The sequence below is a fragment of the Capricornis sumatraensis genome, chromosome 4 (genome assembly GCF_032405125.1).
Source record: "Capricornis sumatraensis isolate serow.1 chromosome 4, serow.2, whole genome shotgun sequence".
Classification (NCBI taxonomy): domain Eukaryota; kingdom Metazoa; phylum Chordata; class Mammalia; order Artiodactyla; family Bovidae; genus Capricornis; species Capricornis sumatraensis.
Genome location: NC_091072.1, coordinates 135578249 through 135604427, shown reverse-complemented (window position 1 = coordinate 135604427; position 26179 = coordinate 135578249). Strand labels below are relative to the sequence as shown.

The 26179-nt window shown below is 37.9% G+C and overlaps 1 protein-coding gene across 1 annotated transcript in view; it reads left to right on the top strand.

The window, feature by feature from the left end:
- PIK3C2G (phosphatidylinositol-4-phosphate 3-kinase catalytic subunit type 2 gamma) overlaps nucleotides 1-26179 on the top strand; it is a 487933-nt gene that overhangs the window by 187704 nt on the left and 274050 nt on the right. Inside the window, exons 17-18 of the mRNA XM_068970622.1 lie at nucleotides 10796-10889; nucleotides 14766-14860. Of these exons, the coding sequence (XP_068826723.1) occupies nucleotides 10796-10889; nucleotides 14766-14860 (189 nt within the window). The remainder of the gene's footprint in view (nucleotides 1-10795; nucleotides 10890-14765; nucleotides 14861-26179) is intronic.

The following is a 26179-nucleotide window of genomic DNA, read 5'->3' as shown; positions in this document are numbered from 1 at the left end:
CCTAGATAGTATATTCAAAAGCAGAGACATTACTTTGCCAACTAAGGTCCATCTAATCAAGGCTGTGGTTTTTCCATTGGTCATGTATGGATGTGAGAGTTGGACTGTGAAGAAGGCTGAGCGCCAAAGAATTGATGCTTTTGAACTGTGGTGTTGGAGAAGACTCTTGAGAGTCCCTTGGACTGCAAGGAGATCCAACCAGTCCATTCTGAAGGAGATCAACCCTGGGATTTCTTTGGAAGGAAGGGTGCTAAAGCTGAAGCTCCAGTACTTTGGCCACCTCATGCAAAGAGTTGACTCAATGGAAAAGTCTCTGATGCTGGGAGGCACTGGGGGCAGGAGGAGAAGGGGACGACCGAGGATGAGATGGCTGGATGGCATCACGGACTCGATGGACGTGAGTCTAAGTGAACTCCGGGAGATGGTGATGGACACGGAGGCCTGGTGTGCTGCGATTCATGGGGTCGCAAAAGTCGGACACAACTGAGCGACTGAACTGAACTGAACTGATAGGGCCATGTTAAGCAACTTCGTCTTTATTCTGATAGCAACAGGAAGGCATAAATGATTCTCAGCGAGAGAATATTTTGAATTGATTTGCATCTTTCAGAGATTACTCTGGTTTCTGAATGAAGCATGGATTTTGTGAAGGAAGCAAAAGTAGATGAGAGATGAGATAAGTTATGGAAGTATTCCAAGGATCAGAGAATGGTAAGTCAGCCTTAGAAGGTGGTGGTGGTGGTTGTTGTTTCCTTGCTCAGTCATGTCTGACTCTTTGTGAAACCGTAGATTGTAGCCCGCCAAGGTGCTCTGTCCATGGGGTTCTCCAGGCAAGAATACTGAAGTGGGTTACCATTCTGTTCTTCAGGGGATCTTCCCTACCCAGGGAATCTTCCCCACCCAGGGATCAAAGCCGTGTTGCAGGCAGATTCTTTACTGCTGAGCCACCAGGGAAGCCCTAGAAGGTGAGTGGTAACGTAATGAAATGAAAAGAAACAGAACATTTAGACATAAAAATGGCAGGACTGAATGGGAAGGAGTAGTGAAAAAGAGTATCAAGGATTACTCCTAGGTCTCTGTCTTTTTAAGTAAAGGGATAAAAGTAACATTCCCTAAGATGGGGCACACTGGGAGATACATAAACAATAGAAGAACAAGAACTATGCAGTTTAGAGTTTGTATGTTGGCTTTGAGGTGTGCTTGAGATGACCAAAGGTGTTCAAGAAAGGTATCTAAGCTGGAGACCCCAACATGGAAATCATCCAGTGAAGGATGGGAATTAAGTCAAGGGTGCAAATAAATTTGGTTAGGGATAGGTCTTAAGATAAGAAAAGAACCCTTCATATTTATTTATTTATTTTTAGAACCCTTCATATTTAGACTCAAAATCCCTTATTCTTTTTTTTTCCCCACAAGATAATGAATAATTTTATTCTCAATGAGTATTTTTTGGTTATACTTTGGAATTGTAAGTACACATGATTATTTTCTTCAGTCAGATGCCTATTGACTAGAATTATAAAACTCTAAGAACTTTTAAATAATTTTTGCTGGAGTATAGTTGCTTTATGATATTGTGTTAGTTTCTGCTATACAGCAAAGTGAATCAGCTATATGTACACAGATGGCCCCTCTTTTTTGGATTTCCCTCTCATTTAGGTGGTGACAGAGCACCTGTTATAATTCCCTGTACTCTACAGTAGGTTCTCATTAGTTATTTTCTTTATACATGCTAGTGTATATATGTCAGTCTCCCATTTCATCCCACCCCTCCTTCCCTCCATGGTGTCTATATGTCCATTCTCAGAAAGAGAAACATATCATAGATATCTTAAGTAATTAATTAATACCATGACTATATGGCTTTCCCAATGGCTCAGTGGGTAAAGAATCCACCTGCAGTGCAGGAGACACTGGAGACGTGGATTTGATCCCTGGGTTAGGAATATCCCTTGGAGGAGAAAATGGCAACCCACTCCAGTATTCTTGCCTGAAAAATCCCATTAACAGAAGAGCCTGGCAGGCTATGGTCCAAAGGGTCGCAGAGAGTCAGACACAACTGAGCGACTAAGTACACATGCATGACTATGTAGGCATTTCCTAGCATCGTTGTGCAAGTCCATAACTATCCATCAGGAAATATCTGAACAGTTCCTTTGTCTGTTTGGGCCTAGGACTCATTCTTATTCCTTTTGGTTCATGGCTGAACCAGTGCCCCAATCCAGATAAGTAAATTACACTTCTCACTATTATATGTATGTCTCTATTGACCCATTTAGAATGGAATAAAATTAAAAATGCACCCAAATAAGTCTTGTGCATATTATATAAGCATAGATGATAATAGCTAGTCAAAAAATTAGAAGGCCTTGATAGAAATATTGGCCTAGTATTCTGGATGTTTAGAGTCTAGTTTTGGTATCAACCAGTGAATGACTTCAGGAAGATAGCCCAAACTCTAGTTTCAGTTTCTTCATTTATACAGTCAGGAGGTTAAATAAATCTCCAGGTTTCGTTGAATTCTAATATTCTATAATCATGTGAACAATTTTGAAAAAACATTAATTATTCAGTAGATAGAGGTTGACAATCATCTTAAAGAAGACTTATTCACCTCTTTTCCTAGAAAAAAATTTCTTCTGTCATGTCTGATTGTTTTTAGTGTTAGAAAAATAGCGAGGATATTCATATTGACATTTTCCTTCCAAGCTGATGCTGAGTGTGTCATCAGATACAAAACCTGTTGGAAAAACAGTTCTGTACTTCTGATGGTTTTCTAATTCCAACCTGACATTGGTGCTTTTAAGCTGAATAGCCTCATGGCATTCTGCATGAATTCTTACTGTGTTTTCTGAAGTTTGACATTTCTGTTACACTTAAATTTGATCTCAGATTTCTTTCTTTTCAGTTTACTCCAAGTTGCTTTTTTTTAAAGGTCAACATTTGTTACATTGCATTTGGCTTTCACCCATCACTTCAGAAGTTTTTGAAGTAAGCTATTGACCCTATACCATTTTTCAAAGTAGAAAAAGAATAGAAAAAGAAAGTAAGAAGTAGAAATGACAAAGGAACAAGCCAAATGGGAAGAAGTTGAAAGATACATTTTTCTGTTGAAATTTCACTTCATAACTCCAATGGTCCTACTGAAGCTTGTCTGAATCCATTGTGATATTCCTATAGCCCTCTGAAATGAGAGGAATTATACATGTTTGAGGAGGAATGACAATTCCTAAGTCTGATGTTGGTCAGATGACTTTGAAGCCAATTTTTCGTTCATGGGAGACATAGGCTGATATGCTGCTGTCTTAGAAACAGGGCACTGGTGCTGATTCTTTGACCAAAACTACGTGGTACAGCCAAAGTTTTCAGAGTCTACAGTCTACAGTCCTAGAGGTTGACAGTCCTCAAGATGTTTCCAGCGATGTCACAAGGTCAAAATTGTTTCCAAAGTAGTTCCAGACATCATTTCTTTTTGTCATACTCATTTACTCATGAGTGTATAGTGGGGTTTTCCAGAGACACATGATATGCAGTATTACAACAGAGTTAATGCCAAAGCAGATTAGGAGAATTCACCTGTTTTCTGTTAAGCCAGACATAAGAGACAAAAATGTTAAACTGTATAATTCTTCTCACTATTTTCTTTGTGAAAATAAGGCTATATTTTTTAGAACCATATTATTTATGTTAACATGTAATGAATTTATTAATGTCACTTAAAATGAACTGATAAATATTTCTTAAATGTCTTGGTTGTATTTTCAATTGATAATTATTGATAGAGCCTTTCCAGGTGACTCCCCAGTAAAGAATCTTCCTGCCAAAACTCAGGAGCCACAGGTTCGATCCTTGAGTGGGGACAATCCCCTGGAGAAGGAAATGGCAACCCATTCCAATATTCTTGCCTGGGACATCCAATGGATAGAAGAACCTGGCAGGCTACAGTCCATGCAGTCGCAATGAGTCAGACACGACTGAGCATGAACACCTGCCTGCATAACCCACATAAACAAAAACTCTTTGGAATCGTCTATAATTTTTAAAATTATTTAAAAGGATTTAAAAGGTTCCAAAGGAAACTGAAAAACTTCTACTGTACAGCAGATTCTAACCACTGGTCAGTTTCTGCTTCTCCCTTGAGCCAAAGAATTACATGAATACTTGATACGCTTCCTTTCCTACCCATGTAAAGAGTGCAATTCCAACTTAATTTTCTGCTTGACTTTCAACTTTGTGTTTACCCTATAGTATTGGCAAAATATAGAATTGATATCTCACTGAAGTTTCTTTGAAAAATGTTTGTCTTGAATTTGCTTTCATTTTACTTAATGTTTTCACATTTTGAGGTTTTTCAGCCATATTTCTTAGATTCCTTTTATCAACTTTTACAGTCAGTCTGCAAGGAGTATTTTTTTCTTTGTATCCATATGTCCTCATTGGACAACAAGCTATTTTTAGGTAAAATCCCTTAACAATTACTGTAGCAAGTTTTATATTAGGTATGGTAGCTCATCCTTTTAGAAATCCCAAAGATGCAATTGTTAGCTCAGTTCAAAAGCAACTAAACCCTGAATATATAGAATCACTGTTCAGGAAACTCATATAAAACTGAATAGTAAGCCAGTCTTAATGTTTTTGCTTTTGACCATAATTGTAGAGTTTTGTGTTTTGTTTTGTTTTGTTTTTCCTCTCTCTCTCTCTCTTCTCTTCAGACATACTTGGGAAGCTAAATTAGATAGCATAAAGTTAATTAAATGGACATTTAAAAATTATCAATAACCTTAAATAAAAGATTATTTCACATGGGCTCTTTTATTTCTAATTTTTAAAAGTTTCATAATAAATGAAAATTTATTTCACTTACCTGATCTCTTCCCCAACAAGTAATGAATTTTACTGATCTTATATCTTTTTAATACCTTAAAATGGATAGATCTCCATTTATTACATCTTAAATTATCTATTTTCTGATTGATTATGAGGAAAGGAAAGGAAAGTGAAGTCGCTCAGTCATGTCTAACTCTTTGCAACCCCATGGCCTGTAGCCTACCAGGCATCTCCATCCATGGGATTTTCCAAGCAAGGGCACTGGAGTGGGTTGCCATTTCCTTCTCCAGGGGATCTTCCCGACCCACGGATCAAACCTAGGTCTCCCACATTGCAAGCAGATGCTTTACCCTCTGAGCCACCAGATTATAAGGAAGTTTATGATAAATATAAAGGAATGAGGATTTAATTGACATCAGCCTGATGAATCCTTCTACTGAGACTTTTCTTTACTCCTGAGATTCAAGGTGTTATGTCCATGCCTACAGACATTAGTAATCCTAAGGTTAGCAGGATCACTAGAGAGTGGCTCTAGTTTATTATCAGCAAAAATTATACTTAGTTTTCAAGCAAACCAGGTCATTGGAAATTACAATAACCTGACTTGTGGAAAATTCAAAATAGATTGCAGTTCTTCTGATGCATATGACATTTCAGCATGTAAATATCACACCACAGTCAGAGAACTAATATGAGTAGCCCTCACCTCATTGAGGAGCGAGTTACTGAGCATGAAATGCCAATAGCTATATCCCCAAAGAATGTTTAAATAGTTACATACAACATCACAGGGAAGAAAGGCCAGGATTTGGGGAACATATTTGTCCATTGATCTGTGGCTGAGTTCATGGCCCTGAAAAGATATTAAGCACAAATTCTCCACGGGTAGAGATCCCTATTTGGGCCTTAAAAGAATATTCTAAATCAAGTACAAAATATGAGGCTTGTTCTTTCACTCTACAAGGTGTGCTCTTAAAAGGATGCAAGATTTGGATCTTTCTAGTGGTAATAAATTTGCAATTATTTCTTTTCAATTATTGTTTTTTCATAATTAATTGAATGAGACTTACTTTTAAAATTATTGTTTTTTAGTAACCAATAAAAGTGTCATATGGAAAGTTTAAAAATCTTCAAAAATTTAGCTTTAAAAAAGAAAACTAAAGTCATCCATGACATTTACATCTAGAAATTTGGTATTCATATTTTGATCCTTCCTTTCCATCTTTTTTGTTAAGCATATGGAAAAATTCACACATGTTTCATAATATTCTCATATTATTTAATATTACTTTAGTATTTTAAATGACTGTATTTTATCATAGAGTCACAGCACATTTAACTTAACTGCTTATTTTTAGATATTTACATTATTTCCAGTTTTGTTTGCATACATATATCCTCACACACATCTTTGATTATTTCTGTAGGATAAATTCCCAAAGTAGAATTGCTTGGTCAAAGAATAAGCACATTTTAAAGATTCTTTTTATACATGTTGCTATATATTGCCAGCAATGTATAAAAGAGCCCCATTTTCCAGGAACTTCACCAACACTTCCAGCATCTCTTTTAATGTAGCCAACTCTTCCTAATATAGTCAGATTCAGGTTATATTTGGATATGCTTTAATGTCGTTAGGCCTTAGTCACATCTTGGGATGTCATGTGGTTCATTTCTTGGCAGTTTCTCTTCCAAATTCTTCCTGAACTTCAAGCACCAGTAATGAATAAAAAGAGACATCTTTTTCTATAAAAATGCAAAAACATTCTTCCCAACATTTGTGTGTATTAATGCAAATACATAATATTCCTTTTGGACTATTCTATAAAGATATCACAAGTTTTATGTTCTACTGTTCCTAAAGAGCCTGAAAAAAAAAATCTTTCTCTTCCATCACCATCGGATTTGTTTTTTTCTTACTGTTTTGACTGTGGTGAGGGAAAAATCTGGGATTTGTATGAGTACTGTTTGTGGAATTGAACCTCTTGCTACCAATATATAAATTATCTCAGAGCACAAAAAGCATAGTATGATTTTCCTCATTATTATTATTGTGACCAATGCTTTTATTTTATTTTTTTGACCATGCCACACGGCACATGGGATATTAGCTCCCTGACCACAGGGATCGAATCCATGCCCCCCACCCACGGCTGTCCCAGCAGTGCAAGCATGGAGTCCTAACCACTGGACTGCCAGGGAATTCCTATGATCAGTGCATTTTTATTAATCACCCAACACATATGGAGAGTGGTCCTGAATTCTGGAAATAAAAAAAGATTGTTCAATCCTTAGCTACAGTGTATTCACTAGTTTAGGAATGAGGACACATATTAATAAAAGGATAAATTATTTCATGCACTGTCATACCCAATTGCCCAGTGGAGGAAACCACTCAATGCCCTGAGAGTTGAGAAAAGTGATTGCTAACGACTGGCATAATGGCCTTCAAGGGAATATGATCCACAGTTTGAAGGAAAACTAGAAGTTTAAGAAGAGAGGGTGTTCCAAGCAGAGGTTACAGTGCTTACAAAGATGAGAATGAACATGGCATGTTCAAAGTAAAAATAGCATACAATGAGCCAGGGCAGTTTATTCAGTATTACAGCAGTACAAAACTCTGGAGTGTTTGGCTAGCTTTTAATATGTAAATAAATAGTATAGGCCTGAAAGTTTCTTTGAAAATAGAAAACCATTTACTGTTTTATGGGAAATGAATTTACAAAATAATTCAGGAAATTTTATAAGGTAACACTATGAAAAATGCTAATACCAGTGTGAGCCAAATATAGCCTAGCATAGATAATTGCAGAAGAAACTGAAAACAAACATAGAGTAACTTCCCTGGTGGCCCGGGGTAAAGGAATCCACCTGCCAGTCCAGGAGATGCAGAAGACATGGGTTCGATCCCTGGATAGGGAAGATGCCCTGAAGGAGGAAATGGCAACCCACTCCAGTATTCTTACCTGAGAAATCCCATAAACAGAAGAACCTGGCAGGCTATAGTCCAGGGTATTGCAAAAGAATCGGACACAACTTGATGACTAAATAACAGTATTGGTCCAAGAGCCATTGGCATAGAAAAATCAACAGAACTTGGCAACTGATCAGATGTAAAGATAAGAGACTACTAGAAATTCCACAAACTTTTATTCAGTTATGCTTGGACTGGGGATATAAATGAATGAGCCTACCCTCAACCTTGTGTTTAGAATCCCATAGAAAAAGGGGGTGATTCTAGAAAGCGGCTGAAACAGCTTCACCAGTAAACTGATGCTTGAACTTTGTCTTCTAGGATGAATTGAATTTCACCAGATAGAAAGGGGGTGGGTAATTAAATGACGAGTCCTTAGCAAAGAGGGAGAAAAAATAATCATTAAAATTTCAGACCTACATGACTGGAGAAAGATGATAACACTGACTGTGAGACAGAAGTCTGGCAGTAGTGATGCTTTAGATAGAAAGGTAACTAATTAAATTTAGACGTTTCTGAAATATGTAGAGTGTCCACCAATCTAGAGATAATGGGGACAGGTAAGTGAACAAAACAGGCAAAATTTTCCTGCTTTCAAGGACTATACATTCTAGTGTTTGGAGATAAGCACATGATTAGAGACACAGTGTTTACCAAAGAGTTTTCTTTTGTTGCAGTGTTTGTTTTCTGTTTTTCCTCCTTTGCTGTCATTCACGTCAGTAAGATGAAATAGGCACACAGGAAAGCAAGGATGACTAGTATCTGACCTAAGTCATCACTTAGGCAACCAAATGTACCGAGTAACTATTCCCTCAAGACTTCAAAGTGTCCTCAAACTGACCTTGATGTCTACAAGCCTCAGAAAAAATGGTTTAGTAATTGAGAGCAATAAATTAGAGTCAATCACATTTAGTTAGGAGAAAATAAAGTCTTAGTGTACTAAAGCAAGCTGACCTTCTTCCAGCTTTGAATTTTTATTATATCCTTTCTTCTTTCCATCTGTGCATGATGCTATGCTGAAACCTTCTGACCTTAGTGGTACTCCATGAGATGTGCCTGGACTACAGTCTCAGCAGGTCTTATTGCTAGAATATTTGCAGGGAAAAAATTATTGGAAAAAGTATATGTAGATCAGAAGTAACCGTTTTGAATGACAAACCTTGGAAGTGAAATTCTTGTTGCAATTAAAATGCTCAGTTTAAATGAAGAGAAAATATGTAACTTGTTTAAGCACCACATTTCAAACTGCTGTCAAGGACAGTTGGGAAGATACTAAATAGTGCTATTTTTGTCCTTTACACTATGGACTGCTGCCCACCAGGCTCCTCTGTCCATGGGATTTTCCAGGCAAGAGTACTGGAGTAGGTTGCCATTGCCTTCCCCACCTTTACACTATAGCTGCATGTATTCCTTTCACCCTTAAGTAACCAGACATGCTGAAAAGAGACTGGGCATTAGAGATTAAAGTTTTCTAACCTCCGCAGTCTTTAGAGCTCTCACCTGAAAAGCATTCACTTAGTTCCCATGCAAAAAGATTCGAGGGTCTTATTTATTCTTTTCTTTGTTTCTAAGTGAATTGCTCTAAACTGTTCCTTTGAATTTTAAATTGTGCATATTAATTTTTAAGATTTGTTTATTTAAAATCATAAATAAGGGTGTTTCTCTCACCAAAACCCTTCTTATATTTATTTATCATGTCAAAGCAGTGTGTCAAATTTAAATCTAGGCACTTTCTGGGAGCTCTGGCAATGTAGGAGATGCAAGAAACTCCAGTTCGATCCCCCGATCAGGAAGATCCCCTGAAGAAGGGAATGGCAACCTGCTCCAGTATTCTTGCCTGGAGAATCCCATAGAGAGAGAAGCCTGGCGGGTTACAGTCCATGGGGTCACAAAAGAGTCAGACATGACTGAGCACGCGTGTGCACACTCACACACACAGTTCTACTGATGGAGCAGTGTTAGTTGTTATGAGGAGCACAGTCATCCATCAGTATCATTAGTTCCAGCACCCCTGCAGAAACCAAAATCTAGAAGCTCCAGTCCCTTATATAAAAGAGCATAGTACAGGCCACACTATGTACCCACAGATAAGAATCCTCCAATATGGAGGGTGACTGTAGGGTTTCAGATGTGAGCTACCTTCATAAATTTAGTTTAGTAGCAAGCTTTTACTGTGTTTGAAAGTGAAAGTGAAAGTGAAAGTGAAGTCGCTGAGTCGTGTCCGACTCTTTGCGACCCCATGGACTGTAGCCTACCAGGCTCCTCCGTCCGTGGGATTTTCCAGGCAAGAGTACTGGAGTGGGTTGCCGTTTCCTTCTCCAGGAGATCTTTCCAACCCAGGGATCGAACCCAGGTCTCCCGCATTGCGGGCAGACGCTTTACCATCTGAGCCACCAGGGAAGACTCTTTACTGTGTTTAGTTGGTGCTAAATCTTACAACAGGCATATGAAGTTCAAAATGAGTAAGGCATAGTTACATTCAATAACTTAACAGCCTAGTAAGATTTATCTGTATTAAATTATTTGTGTTTATTTATTGTAAGATACTTTAGATTTCTTGTTTTTTTTTTATTCTCTGCCCAAAGACTCATTTAAATATATTTTATCCCATTTTTAATCATATAAGCCATCAGATCTCCAGCTGGTAATTATTTACTTAAATACATGGCTAAATAATAAGCAAAGATTTTCATGTATTTTAAAAAAAAATCTTATGTATCCTATAATCCGCATATTATAGGCAGAAAAGTTGGCTGGGATCTGACTTAAACTCATGTTTCCAAAATCTAGTCAAAAGAACTTTTGGCTGCAGTTCACAGGAGAGCACAGAATATGAAAAAAAATTATTATTTGATGCTAATGATTATCTTAAATGATTGTGAGATTATTTTATCTAATGCATTGGGGGTGGAATTAATTCTCTGTTTTCTTGATATTTCTCATGCATTATTGTTTGCTATTAACAGCTTAGTAAGTATATTTACTTTGTTTTAGTTTTCCAGATCAAGAAATTCGTAATGTGGCAGTTCGGCAGTTAGACAACCTCTTGAATGATGAACTACTGGAATATCTCCCACAGCTAGTTCAGGTAAGGACAGAAAAGTTGCCAAGGGATTCCAGGATTTTAACCAATAATTCTCTAAAACAGGTCCCAGTGAATCAACAGTAGCCTACATAAAAAGTGATAATTTCAGTTTGGCCAGCCAAGGGTCTAAAAATACAGCTCATATGTCAACAGAAATTCTCTACCAAAAATTGATATGGTTACAAAAAAGGTATATAAATGCCAAAAAGGAAAATATTTTTTAAAACACTGTCACTTATTAATCAGGAAAAAACATAATACTTGTGATGAAAAATTGGTATCCAACTGTATATATAAAACTATAAAAAAGTAACCAAATAAACATTATGTAGAAAACAGTGATTTACTAGGCATCTGCTCATGATATTTTTCTTGCTTTTCCCATATTTTAATATTAATTACAGATTTTAAAACAGTAGTTTCTAATAATCAAATTCTGCTGCCAGATAGTAGTTTTGTGATATCATATATCATGATATTGGAGTAATTTTGGAAAATACTCTAAACTTATCTAGAAATCTGATCATGGTCTGATTTAGTTTGACTATGTTACCATATGAACAATTGCACAAATAGTCATGTATATGATTGAATATCCAAAATATAAACAATGATTTTTTTCTAAGTTAACTGGATACTGAATGCTGAATAGGCCCCAAATAGGGGTCTGTATGTTTTTCTTTTGCTTTGGTTTTAACTCAGGTGTTTTCTTATCTGAAAGATCAGGTCATCACTATAAGCTATTTTAAATGCTGGGTCCCTCAGGGTTTGAATTTAAGACAGGGACCCTGACACTAAAGTGAGGAGTCTCTAATAATAGAATTGAATTCTATGTTACTTTACAAACAGAACATGCACGTCTCTGAAGGCCTTAAAGAGAGAACTGATCTAGAAGCGTATGTACTGTAGAGTTACTAATACCACTCCTTACCTAGCCTTGCAGGAGTGTGTAGGAAAAATAAAAACTAATTCAACTTGCAGAAACACTACTCATCTCATGACTCTTGAGTATGGAAAACATGCTATATCTAATCCAACTCAAAAAAAGGAAATTTCTACAATAGTATATGTAAATTAAATCTATTTGAAAGCCAGAATCTGAGTCAATAACACTTGACACTAGGAATGTGGCTGAGAGACATATGCCTGTAAATGCAAATTCATTTATAAAACAAGTCACACCCAGTATCCAGCATTGCAAATACACAGAGGTAAAGATAGGTAAAGTTGCAAATATTCCCTAATTAAAAATGATAATATAAAATCATGTGAGATGGAAATAAATATTTAATGTGACTGGAAAATTAATAACAAATGGGAAGAATTTTCAAAACATTAATTGTGGGATTTGCCCTTAAAACTTCGATGTTGCACCCTGACTTTCCAAGACATTAAAAAAAAAAAAAATTCCTACCCTGCTGATTATTTTCTGGAATCATGTTATTTTTTTATGCATTATTTTATTAGAACTGTGCAGGCTATGTTAAAGAGCAATATGAAGTTACTTGAAGACCATGATGAAAACGAAAAGTATGGTTCTTAAAGTGTTAGTCACCCAATAGTGTCCAGCTCTTTGTGACCATGTGGACTGTAGCCTGCCAGGCTCCTCTGTCCATGGAATTCTACAGACAGGAATACTGGAGTAGATTGTCATTCCTTTCTCCAGAAAATCTTTCTGACCCAAGGATCAAACCCTGGTCTCCTGAATTGCAGGCAGATTCTTTACTGTCTGAGGCACCAGGGAAGCTTATGGTTCATTGCTAATGCTCAAATAAGCCACAGACCCAGAGGTTACTGCAAACCACAGGCTGTAACAATGTAGGTAGGTTTCAAGAAGAGAGTTCAAAATAATGTTGTTGTTGTTGTTCTGTTTCCTTAGTTGAATCCAACTCTTTTGCGACCTCATGGACTATATCCTGCCAGGCTCCTCTGTCTGTGAGATTTCCCAGGCAAGAATACTGAAGTGGGTTGCCATTTTCTTCTCTAGGGGATCTTTCCAACCCAGGGATTGAACCCACCTCTCCTGCATTGGTACACAGATTCTTAACCACTGAGGCAACTAGGAAGCCAACAAAGTGTGCATCCAAAATATTGTCTCCTTCTTAGACGATGATGCAGGATGTAGGGAGAAATTGTAGTAGTAGACAGAGTGATGCAGTGAATTTGGAAGCAAGGGAGGCCATTCATGATCAGTAAGCAGTTTCTGGGTTCAGAAGGAAATCACAAGAAGTCTTAAAAGAAAGCTAAAAGACAAGCATGGAAGTAGACTCTGAGGTATCTCTCTCCTGCTAATGTACTCATAGGATATGTTCACAATAAGGGCATGAACACAGCCGATGGTCTAGCCAATCCAATATTAGCATGTTAGTTAAAGAAGGTCATAGCTGCGGTTTAAGACAACACACATTATGATCTTTATATATTCAGACAGCATCATGAGTTTATGCAAATTTGCTGAGATCATCTTTGACATTCTCACACTTCGAGAATTCATAAACATTCCCATCCTGGAGGATAATTAGCATACTGAGGTGTTTCTTTAGGTGTATGTTGAATGAATGCTGTACCCATTTTTTTCTGCTCTCTGGACTGTGGTATTAACTCTGTGTGTGTATGTGACTTAAATGGCTTATGGAGCAACAAACCATAGAAGCTTTGTTTTTCAAGCAGGAATAAGTACTTATAGAAAGACAGGAAGAAAACCTGACATTCATTTTCACAGCTTGTTGTGGTTCATGAGATGATGGTGATGATGATGAGGACCCAGATACCGAGTGCTGATGGTGAAGTCCCTGTAGAGTGGGTATGGAAGTCTAATTTAGGTCTCAGAGGTTGCTGTTGCTGTCTGTGTTTTTCCGTCAGGTTCGATATCTTTAGAAAACATTAGAAAGTTGTTCACAGTGCAGATGAAGGAATGGGAGATTGGAAAGTGAAAGTGAAGTCACTTAGTCGTGTCCGACTCTTTGCAACCCCGTGGACTGTAGCCTACCAGGCTTCTCCATCCATGGGATTTTCCAGGCAAGAATACTGGAGTGGGTTACCATTTCCTTCTCCAGGGGATCTTCCCGACCCAGAGATCGAACCTGGGTCTCCCACATTGGAGGCAGGCACTTTAACCTCTGAGCCACCAGGGAAGCCCTAGGTAGAATTATGTGTCCACCAAAAGGCACCTTTGACATTTAAAAGTAAAGCTTCAAAGTCTGCATGTTAATACTCAGTAGGTGATTTCAGTTAAGGCTTTGAGTATGTGGGGCTTCCCTGATAGCTCAGTTGGTAAAGAATCTGTGTGCAATGCAGGATACCCCGGTTCAATTCCTGGGTCGGGAAGAACCCCTGGAGAAGGGATAGGCTACCCACTCCAGTATTCTTGGGCTTCCCTAGAGGCTTAGCTAGTAAAGTATCTGCCCGCAATGCAGGAGACATGGGTTTGATCCAGGCTACCCACTCCAGTATTCTGGCCTATAGAATTCCATGGATCTATGGGGTCACGAAGAGTTGGACACAACTGAATGACTTTCACTTTTTCAAACCAAAAGAAGAGAATCATCTATTTTTTAATAATGCCATTTTTTATATCCAAGACACTGTTCATGATATTATTTTCTGTGTGCCAGGATTCTCTCCCTAGGCATGGTTGAACTCCACCAACCACCTGCTCTTATTTATTCTGTGATACTAAAAGCCAAAAAAAAACATTGTGTGATGTGTATATATGCTCTGTTATTAGTTACACACCAACTGATAAAGCTATCAAATATAAGTATTTTGTCAAACCGTTTATGCTGTTTTCCCTTTCTCAAGCCTCTTAAGTACCTCTGTATTCTGCTATAATTTTGTTACTGAGGAAAAAAAAGTAAAGTAATTGATCTCTTATTTCAGGCTGTCAAGTTTGAATGGAACCTTGAGAGTCCTCTAGTGCAACTTCTGTTACACCGCTCACTACAAAGCGTCCAGATTGCCCATCGTCTTTACTGGTAAGAATAACCAAAGTAGCGTAGGATGCCTTTTTTTTTATTGTCAACTTATTTTTGTGGGGCAGCTTTTCCTTATAAAACTGATTCAAACTTCCACTTAAAATTCAGCCAAATGTGAGTCTTTACCAGGGTTACTTTTTAGTATAGTTTAACTGTCATTGTCTTCAAAATCTTCCTTTTATACTGTTAGTGCTCTTTAAATCCAACTGGAATTTTAAATCTAGGTGATCTTTTTCCGATAGCTTTAAATCACAAGGTCTACATGTGGTCGCATCCACTTGTTGAATATTTCAGTATAAAACCTAGTTATAAGACTGTGTATGTTTTGGAAGAATATAAGCTTGAAAAGTAATTTCTGTAACAATATTAGTTACAAACAATGGGGTCAAGGCCAATATATACTGTCTTAAGCTTATAATTCCTGGATCACTAAAGTTTTCCAAAAACATTAAATTTGAATACTATTAGTGAAGAAGTTAGACTTATTTAAGATTTATCAAGATTTCTCCCTACTCCTGATTTATCAAGATTTCTCCCTACTGCCTGCTCCTGATCCTACTAAACTAGGTGTTCTTTGGATGCTGTTCTCCCTACTGTTGTTACTAAATTCGCACAAAAAATTTAACGATTACAAGTGTCAGTAACCTAAGGATGGAATTCAATCTATCCACATATGTATGACAAGCATCATTTATTGGCTTCAATTGCTAGTGAAGAACTTTAATTAATGGGAAAAAAGGAAGTCATAATTTTTGAATATCATGTTTTCCTACTTCAAAAACCATTGCTCTTGTTGACATCACTCTTCCCATGAAAATGACTCAAGGATTTCATATAAAAATAGAAATACAAGGAATTGTCAAGCCCTAATGTTTGATTAGATGCAGATTTCCATTTCAAGTGTCTAATAGAAAAGCCAGATCATTTTCCTCTAGTATGTCAGTATAATTAGCCATCAAATACATTGGCCAACAGCAGGCCTTCCACTAAGTAGACTCTCTTCATCAGACTCTGAATTAAGTCTTATTCTCTTACATTTTTCCAACAGCTACTTTGATGATGAGGAAAGTTAAGTGGATATATTTGTTGGTATTTCACTGTCATATTAAAGCTAGAACTTCATTACCCTCAACATTTATTTCTCTTAAAACTTCACTTTTTTTCACATTTCACTTTTAAAAAACATGTTCACTAAAATGAAGACATATTAAAAAGTAACATGACCACATAACTGTCTTGATTTAAATATTTGAACCAAAACATAATATAAAATATATAAAGTAGAAGAGCAAATAAAAAGATCATTTTAAAAATTAGAATAAAATATTGAGGACTTACACTGATTGTTATAATACTAGTACTAGAGCCATCTTAGTAAGTTCTTCATCTGCTAAGGGTACGAAAAGTGGGGTCATTTGATAGGAAACAGTGAGTACAGACAGAGCTGTCAATCAATGCCACACTTGCAGGTTCACAATAAATACAATAATGTCACTTTGTCAAAGAAGGTGGGAGGAAAGACTTTCTCAGTATAGAACTCATCCTTATGAAAAAGAGAAAAAAGAGTAACAAAGCCCATTTCCCTTCTCGCTGATTTAAGAAGAGAGTAAGATAGAGGGACTAGAAAAAGATGTAAGTTATAAATGGACTGCTTGTTTCTGAATGCTTAATTTATGAAAATATGAAAAAGGAACAAGACAACATGGAGGGAAATTTTAAAATACCCATCTCATTTTAAAACTTAGGAATTAATCAGGCAAAATATTCTAAGCATCAGAGAACATTACATATATTTAAAATATATCTTGGAGTTTAAAAAAAAAAAAAAAGCTGCTGCCTAGCATCATATTTGGGGCTTCCCAGGTGGCTTGGTGGTAAAGAATCCACCTGCAGTGCAGGAGACGCAGGATTTACAGGTTTGATCCCTAGGTTGGGAGAATACCTTGGAGAAAAAATATGGCAACCCACTCCAGTATTCTTGCCTGGAGAATCCCATGAACAGAGGAGCCTGGCAGGCTTTAGTCCATGGGGTCGCAGAGTCCGACACGACTGAGCAACTGAGAATGAGCATCATATTTAGGGGACATTTGTATGTAGAATGCTGAGTTTAAACTTCAAAGATGCAACTCAGACTCCTCATGATACACTTGAAAACATTCTCAATTTATCTTTCCTTAGAAAACAAAGCAACAACAATAAAAACCAATATCTGATAACTTTTTAAAAAACAGTTCCATCAGACATCAGTTTAATGATTTTTTTCTACTTGGGTGAGCCCTGCTTCTTTATATTCAGCATATTTACCACTGAACTCGATGACTTACCCTGCTCACTCAGGTCTTGGAAGCTTTTCTGGACCCTCCCTGTTTCTCACTAATATGCTCAGTTGTTTACCAAGCCCTGTAATCATATACCTCCCAAATAGGTCTCCCCCAAACAGTTGCTTCCACCTGCCACTAATCAGAAGGTTAACTCCTCAGATATTGAATTGTGAATGAACAGGCTTTCACGGGAACCATCTTGACTACTTACCATCACTGCAGGCAGCCTTCCTGAAAAGGGAAATTGACTTGGAGTTACTGCAAGTCTCCTCCATTGAAAGGGTGACAAGGAATGAATATCCCCAATTTTTCATGGAAAGAGAGCTAACAATAAGCTTTGGATTGGGAAAGTTTAAAAGCTCTCAATCATAGTTTGCACCCTAAAAGGTGACTATAAATTGGTAGGGTAGCATTTGGAGTTCATACTTAAAGAGGCCCTTCCCCCATCATATAGCAATTATAGAAATTTAAGCTCAGACCCTTTCCATTTTGAATAAGAAATAAACAGCCATCACTAGCTGATAGTGAGATACTGGATTGAACGGGATGTCCCCAAAAATGTATTTACATCTTAACTCAAGGAACCTATGACTCTGAGCTTATTTGGAAAAAGGGTCTTTGAAGATATAATTAAATTTAAAATCTTGAGATTAGATTGTCCTGTTTTATCAATGTGTGAGTGCTCAGTTGCTTCAGCCGTATTCGACTCTATGCGACCCCATGGACCATAACCTTCCAGGCTCCTATGTCCAGGGGATTTTCCAGGCAAGAATACCGGAGCGGTTTGCCATGCCCTTCTCCAGGGGATCTCCCTGTCTCAGGGATCGAACCCAAGTCTCTGGCGTCTCCTGCATTGGCAGGCAGGTTGTTTACCACTGAGCCACCTGGGAAACCCAGTGTGGGTTTTTATCAGAGTGGGTCCTAAATCCAATGACAACTGTCCTTGTAAGAAGCAGAAGAGAAGGTACACATACAGAAAAGGCCACGTGGAGGTGGCATCATTGACGGGAGTGATACAGCCCAAAGCCAAGGAATGTCCAGAGTCATCAGAAGCTAGAAGAGGCAAGAGAGGATTCTCCCCCTGAGCCTTAAGAGGGAGCACAGCCCAATCTTGATTTCAAACTTCTGGTCTCCAGAGCTGTGAGATTAATCTCGATTGTTCAGTTTGTGTTGGTCTATTACGGCAACCACAGGAAGTACACAGTAAGGACAGGACTTTATGAACGGCCCTGACTAGACTGGCTCTGATGACACATCACACAGGAAGCTTCTCCTGACTCTTTCCGCAGCCACTGTCCAGCATGAGTACTGCTCGCATGCTGTCTCCCAGAGTACACCCTATATGACTCCACAGGTGTCATGTCACATTACCTTAACACTTCTGTTCCGCTGTCTGCTTCCCCTCCTAGTCCTTATAGTAACTCATGATAGCTAGCATGTCATACTCATCAACGTACTAATCATACCAATGCCTGAAACTCAGGAGATACTGACAAAAAACAATGTTTAAGTCAAGAAACCAGAGAGGTTTCTTTAAGGCCAGCGACAGTTTCACATGCAGGGAATTCAGTGCACTCACAAAGGTACTGTCAGTGCCCTAGGCAGATCCCCTCTACCAGCTGGTGGACCCATCTCGCAGCTTCTGTGGATATTGACCACCAGTTAACAGCTGCATCTTCTCTGCAGAATCGGTCTCTGCTAACATAGCTACCTAGTCTGGGGAGTGGGAAATCCTTAAGGTACAATTTTCATTCCAAGCCTCCACCGAGATGACTCAAAGCTAGATTAGACCTTGATCTCCGGGTTAACCCCTTCCCCTCCCCTACAGTGCTTCTCACTCCCTCAAAGGTTTATTAGTTTGTTTGTTTGTTTTCGTGAAGAGTACTCCTTCAGTAAATCACATACACCTTACTTCCTGTGTTATAATCTGTTCTAGGGAAGCTTAGCTAAGATAAACATTTCTTTAACAAAGAAAACTAATTCAAATATTGGCTTAAAAAAAAATTGGAGCATCAGTATGCTAGACACATATCATAAGTAGAAAAGCAATATTGCAGTCTTCATATTCCTAGTAGTATTAATAAGTCTGGCTGAATGAGCTCTGAGAGAGCCATTTTGAATAAAAATCTGTATAAATTTTTTTTTTAAGTTATACCCTACAAAACTCTGAAAGTGTTCTCTTCAAAGTGTGGAGATAACCTGAGATGAAATGCCCATTGGCAGACTCTCCAAGTATAACAATATTTTTCTGTCTTATTCACTGATAAATAATATCATATTTATCAAGTACTATCAAGTATATAATATATATTTATCAAATATGTCATATGTATCAAGTGCAATCAAGGACAGTACTTGGCACTTGACAAGTAATAAATTGCTACTGAAGGGATTAATAGGACAAAGTTGCCCCAGGCCCAGCTGGGTACATGCAGACTTGTGACAGAAGGGGGCAGAAGAGAGCTGCTTGAGCAGTCAATCGGTCTTGAAGCAAACAAGGCTGGCAGGGCTAGAACAGTATCAGGTGATTGGCCTCTGATGCAGTGTCTGCTGAAACAGCTGGGAGAACGCCGCAGTGAACTAAGGCCCTGGAGTCTCTGGGACCACGAGGACTTTCCAGGGTGGCCCATAGTATCAAAGGACTATTGAGCTCTAATGTAGTACTCATAAAGTTGAGATGATTTGAAAACTGACCAGTCATTTTCTTAGCAATCTACCTTAAACTTTTCTTATCTAGAATTTTGGGGCAATTTCTCAAATCGGGGACTACTCTAAATAAAGCAAAATAATGTGGAAATTTTGCATCATGTGATCTGAAGTCGCATGTCCTCCTTACCCCTCTTTCTAAATATGTCACAACCACTCCTTTTGGTTAAATAATGTTCCCTCTCAGAAGTACTCTTTTCATATTTTATATATTCAGAACATAATGTTTATGAGGAATTAACTTATCATTTGTTCATATTTAAATATTTTATTTTTGGCTGTGCTGGGTCTTCGTTGCTGTAAGCGGGCTTTCTCTAGTTGTGATGAGTGGGGTTACTCTCTAGTTGCTGTGTGTGGGCTTCTTGTAATGGCTTTTCTTGTTGCGGAGTACAGGCTCTAGGGCATGCAGTCTCCAGTAGGGCATGCTAGCACACTGGGTTAGTTGCCCCAAGGCATGTGAAATCGTCCCCAACCAGGGATTGAACCCATGTCAGTAGGGCATGCTAGCACACTGGTTTAGTTGCCCCAAGGCATGTGAAATCTTCCCCAACCAGGGATTGAACCCATGTCAGTAGGACATGCTAGCACACTGGTTTAGTTGTCCCAAGGCATGTGAAATATTCCCCAACCAGGGATTGAACCCATGTTCCCCACATTGGCAGGGGGATTCTTAACCACTGTACCACCAGGGAAGTCTTCATTTGCCCATTTATACGACAGACGTTAAGATGTTAGATACTGGTGAACTATTAAGGATAGACTAGAATGGTGTTTGCCTAAAGAAACTCACAGGCTAACTCTCATTAGCATCCAGCAGGTAGGAAAAACAACCTATGGGCTGTGTGGCAGGGACAGAGTAGAAGGAGAGAGCTGACAGTAGGTTCTGTCCATTTTACAGTTTTGCCCGTGACCTGTTCCAAATATAATGTGAGCACAAGGCAGAGAGGCAAGGCTGGCCATCAGGTAAATAAAAACCACTTCCATCTGTCAGACTTAAATATTGATAAAGGCATACAAATTATACACAGAGGAGGTACGTGCTCTGCCTCTTTCGAGGTCTGGAACACTCCCTAAAGTGAGAGAGAAGAGCTGCACTTTAGGGAGTTATTGCGGTGTAATAGAGCACGCATGATATAGAGTCAATAGGAGGTTTCAAAGCCTCAATCCTTTACCTTCTAGAATCATTTTATTGCCACTAATTCACCATTTTACTTTTATAGTGTAATAAATAATAAATTGTTGCTTCACTTTTTTGTAAGAGGAAGATATATCTTGTCATTTAATATTGATCTGTTATAATCATCTTTCACCCTGTCATTCTCAGAAAAGTACACACCAGATAAAATCCCTATAATAAGCAATTCAACAAACTAATGGTAGCTCTTCTCCACTCTGACCAACCTGGAGAACAGCGACAGTTATTTGTGAAAAGGTTTACATTTTACATAATAATCTGTAAAATTCATTAGCAGTTTTCTAGTTAAGGTCAAAAAATAAGAACAATTGGTTTTGTCTGTTTTATATGATAAAGGTTATATGTAGTTCCTTTAATAAAAAGATTTATTTAAAAAAGCACAATATAAATTTTAAGTTATTTTCTAATATAATTTGTCTTATTGCTATTAAATATATATGAAAATAGAATCTGATGCCAACCCCTGGACTGTAGCCCACTAGGCTCCTCTGTCCATGGAATTTTCCCTGCAAGAATACTGGCGTGGGTTGCCAGTCCCTTCTCCAGGGGACCTTCCCAACCCAGGGGTCAACCCTGGGGCTCCCACATTGCAGGCAGATTCTTTACCACCTGAGCCATGAGGAAAGCCTGATACAAAGGTCTACTATAGATCAGTGAAAAACAGGCACAGAGCTCCACCTTCAATTTATTCCTAGTTTAAATTATTTTTCCCTGATATTCTTCTATTTTGTAAAATAAGTTAAGAGTTGTTAAAAAGAACATTTTGTATATATGTACTGACCTCAATTATTGAAACTCAGATATCTGATGTTTGGGAACTAAAGTTTCCAATCCAGTCTCTCGCAATTTTTCATTATAACTGCATGCAATTACATCATTGCTTCCTTAGATGGTCATCTGGTTCCCTTACAATAATAATAGCCTCTCTCTGCCATAGTTTATGCTGGAGATTTGGGTTAAGACCTTGAAAAACAGCATTATATTGCTTGATTTTTGTTGGTTTTTGATGAAGATCAAGAAAAAGATCTGGATTAATGACAGGTAATAGAAGCATACCACCATGCTGATGGTATTGGACCCAGAAAAAGAAAGAGAGAGAATCAGAGCATCAGGTTGAAGATATTTTTAGGTGCCAGGTCTAGAAATAGCACATACACTTTGGATTATATTCCATACATGGGAAGTCAATAAGAAGGCCCTAGCCACTGTCAGCTAGCGTAGGAAAGAAGATTGGGTGTATATCTATGTGAATGCATGCTCATCCTCCTCAGTCATGTCTGACTCTGTGCGATTCTATAGACTGTAGCTCACTAGACTCCTATGTCCATGGAATTTTCCAGGCAAGAATACTAGGTCAAGTTGCTATTTCCTACTTCAGGGAATCTTCCAATCCAGAGATCGAACCTAACTCTTCTGTGTCTCCTACATTGGCAGGTGGATTCTTTACCACTGACCCACTTGGGAAGCAGGCATACTTTCATTTACTTCATTATTTCCCTTTTCTTTAAGACACTTTGGGCTGCAAGTAACAGAAAATTTTGATTCAAATAGTTGAAATGATATGAAAAATTAATCATCTCACAGTTTGTCAGGTGGTTCTGGAGTTTATTATTGCAAAAGCTCACTGATTTTGTCATTAAACTCAGTTTCTTTTATCTTTCTGCTCTGTCAACCTTAGTGTGTTCACTGGTCTCTAGTCCATTTCACAACATGGTTACAAGAAGACTGCCAAAGTTGGTATCACATGCATACATGGCACCATGCAGCAAAACGAAAAGGACCAATCTTTCTCCAACAAGGAAAGTTTTCTGTAAACTTCATAGCAGAGTTAACTTCCTATATCATTTGCCAGAATTGGGTTGCATGTCATCCTGAACCAGTTACCTAATTAGATGACAATTGAATGAGTTGACTTACCCAACTGATTTAGAATATTGAGAATCTGTCCCCAAACTGTTCATCTCTCCTGAAGATTTTTATATCTGAACAAGATCAGATTCTTTACTCAGATATAAAAAGGGAAATAGATTTGGTGTAGATAAAACCCTCTCTTCCCTTTCTGTACTGTGAGGCTCTATCTTGATCATCTCTCCTAACACAAACATTGCACATAGTAGAATCATTCAGTTCAGTTCAGTTCAGCTGCTCAGTTGTGTCCGACTCTTTGCAACCCCATGGACTGCAGCCCAACAGGCCTCCCTGTGCATCACCAGCTTGCTCTAACTCATATCCACTGAGTCAATGATGCCATTCAGCCATCTCATCCTCTGTCATTCCCTTCTCCTCATGTCTTCAATCTTTCCCAGCCTCAGGGTCTTTTCTAATGAGTCAGTTCTTCACATCAGGTGGCCAAAGTATTGGAGCTTCAGCTTCAGCATCAGTCCTTCCAAAGAATATTCAGGACTGATTTCTTTTAGAATTGACTGGTTGGATCTCCTTGTAATCCAAGGGACTCTCAAGAGTCTTTTCCAACACCACAGTTCAAAAGCATCAATTCTTCAGCACTCAGCTTTCTTTATGGTCCAACTCTCACATCCATACATGACTACAGGATAAACCATAGCTTTGACTAGACCTTTGTCGGCAAAGTAATGTCTGCTTTTTAATATACTGCTTAGGTTTGTCATAGCTTTTCTTCCAAGGAGCAAGTGCCTTTTAATTTCATGGCTGAAGTCTCCATCTGCAGTGATTTTGGAGCCCAGGAAAATAGTCTCTTACTGTGTCCACTTTTTTCCCCATCTATTTGCCATGAAGTGATGGGACCAGATGCCATGATCTTTGTTTTTTGAATGTTGAGTTTTAAGCCAGCTTTTTCAACTCTCCTCTTTCACTTTCATCAAGAGGCTTTTTAGTTCTTCACTTTCTGCCATAAGGGTGGTGTCATCTGCATATCTAGATGACACCATCCATATGGCAGAAAGTAGAATCCCTGGTGCTCAATATATATTTGTTGAATGAATTTTAAAAATAATCATACCACATACACTGGTGCTTCCAACAGATTATCTTAACTACTGTACTTACAAGAGCAGGCAATCCAACCAAATCATATTATATTAAATGTATAGAGTTGGCCATTGGTATTCTAATAATCATATTTATTGAGTTAAATGACTTACAGAAAAATATGGTAGTCTGGAATAAATTTTTTGAAGAACTATCAGGTGTTAATACTGATTAAGTCCACAGAGTGAGATGCTTCTAATGACTTTAACTATGCTTTTTCTTAAAGCCCTGATTGAAAATGAAAGGTTACGTCTAGTGATTTGGCAAGAAGTGTTTTAGGGGCAAACCTTGTGAAATAGCTGATTACTATCTTTTAAAATATAATCTTCTGTATTGAGACTTTCTCTGAGCTTTAGGGAATTACTGAAGAGTTTATGGCTTTTGCTGACTCCTGTATCCTCTAATTTTTTGTTCTTTTTTCTGGGCTGTGAAGATTCTTAGTTCTTTTTGTTTTGTATCAGTTACTGAATAAGTCCTTTCTTTTCAGGCCCTATTTTACTTTCTATCTTTGTTCATCAAAAGATCACTCTTTGAAAAGGTTGAATGGAGGTTTGATTTGCTTTTTTTCTAGCTCAGATTTCAACTTCATCTGTGTACAATTATTGTAGTTACAACAGAAAGGCATTTACTTTATTTTCCTCTAAAGAGCTTCATATGGGTTGCTTTTATTTGCAACAAAATCTAGACCTGGGTATCTCAATCAAATATTTGTCATCTTTAATAACTTAGAATTCTTGTGCTTGTTTTGGCATGTGTGATTCATTTTTAACCAGAGATGAGTGAACAGCTTGCACAAATAGTGTTTGTCTTCAGATATGACAATCTGCCTGATACACTAACCACTCGAGACAGAATGTCAAATTATTGGTCTATCTTAACTTGAGTTTAGTCATCTGAAATTGTTAAATGGAGAATCCTAATGTATCCATTACTTTCCTTTTTATATTGGGCACTGTATATATATATATATATATATGTTTACTAAGATACTGTAAATGTCATTCAGTTGCCAAAATGATGAAATTTCCATTACTTTCTTCCAAGTAAATCTTAACATTACTGTTAGAGAGTCTCAGTTTTTTATGTCAACTAAAATTGATTGAGAACTCTGCAAATATCACAGAATTCAGTTTAGAGCTTTACTTTCTAGTTGTCATGGGGGCAGCTGAAAAAGTGGACCAGTGGACTTCAGGGGACAGAGGTAGAAAAGTGCATGAGAAGTCTACTGAGAAAAAGAGTGTTATGTTAGTCATCCATTCTTTCATTCATATATCTGTTCCCCAAGTTTTTATTGAGTGTCTATTATATACATAATTTTAGCTATTTTATGAAAGGAATAGAAAATATAAACAAGTTATGATATACATAGTTTAAGTAATGTGTTTTCTTCAACCATTTGCTTCCCTCTTAGCTAATCCAAGCAGTTACTACAGATGCTAGAGTTTATTTTTCAACTCTGCTGTCTCAAAAGAATAATTATAAACATTTTATTCAATGAGTTTTAAGCCCTCTGATTGAATTATGAAACCAAATTCAGTGTTCAGTTCAGTTCAGTCGCTCAGTCATGTCCGACTCTTTGGGACCCCATGAACCACAGCACGCCAGGCCTCCCTGTCCGTCACCAACTCCCAGAGTTTACCCAAACTCATGTCCATTGAGTCAGTGATGCCATCTAACCATCTCACCCTCTGCCACACCCTTGTCCTCCTGCCTTCAATCTTTCCCAGCATCAGGGTCTTTTCAAATGAGTCAGTTCTTCACATCAGGTGGCCAAAATACTGGAGTTTCAGCTTTAACATCAGTCCTTCCAATGAATACCCAGGACCGATTTCCCTTAGAATGGACTGGTTGGATCTCCTTGCAGTCCAAGGGACTCTCAAGAGTCTTCTCCAACACCACAGTCCAAAAGCATCAATTCTTCTGCACTCAGCCCTCTTTATAGTCCAACTCTCACATCCATAAAGTCAGTGTGTTCGTGTGCAATTACTTGTTCTTGGGAATAGTTGTGTCAAGTGTCCAGTGAACTACTTCCTAAGATCAAGGAACTTCATGAACTTAATTGGTGATGAGATGGTGTCTTGGATAATCTTT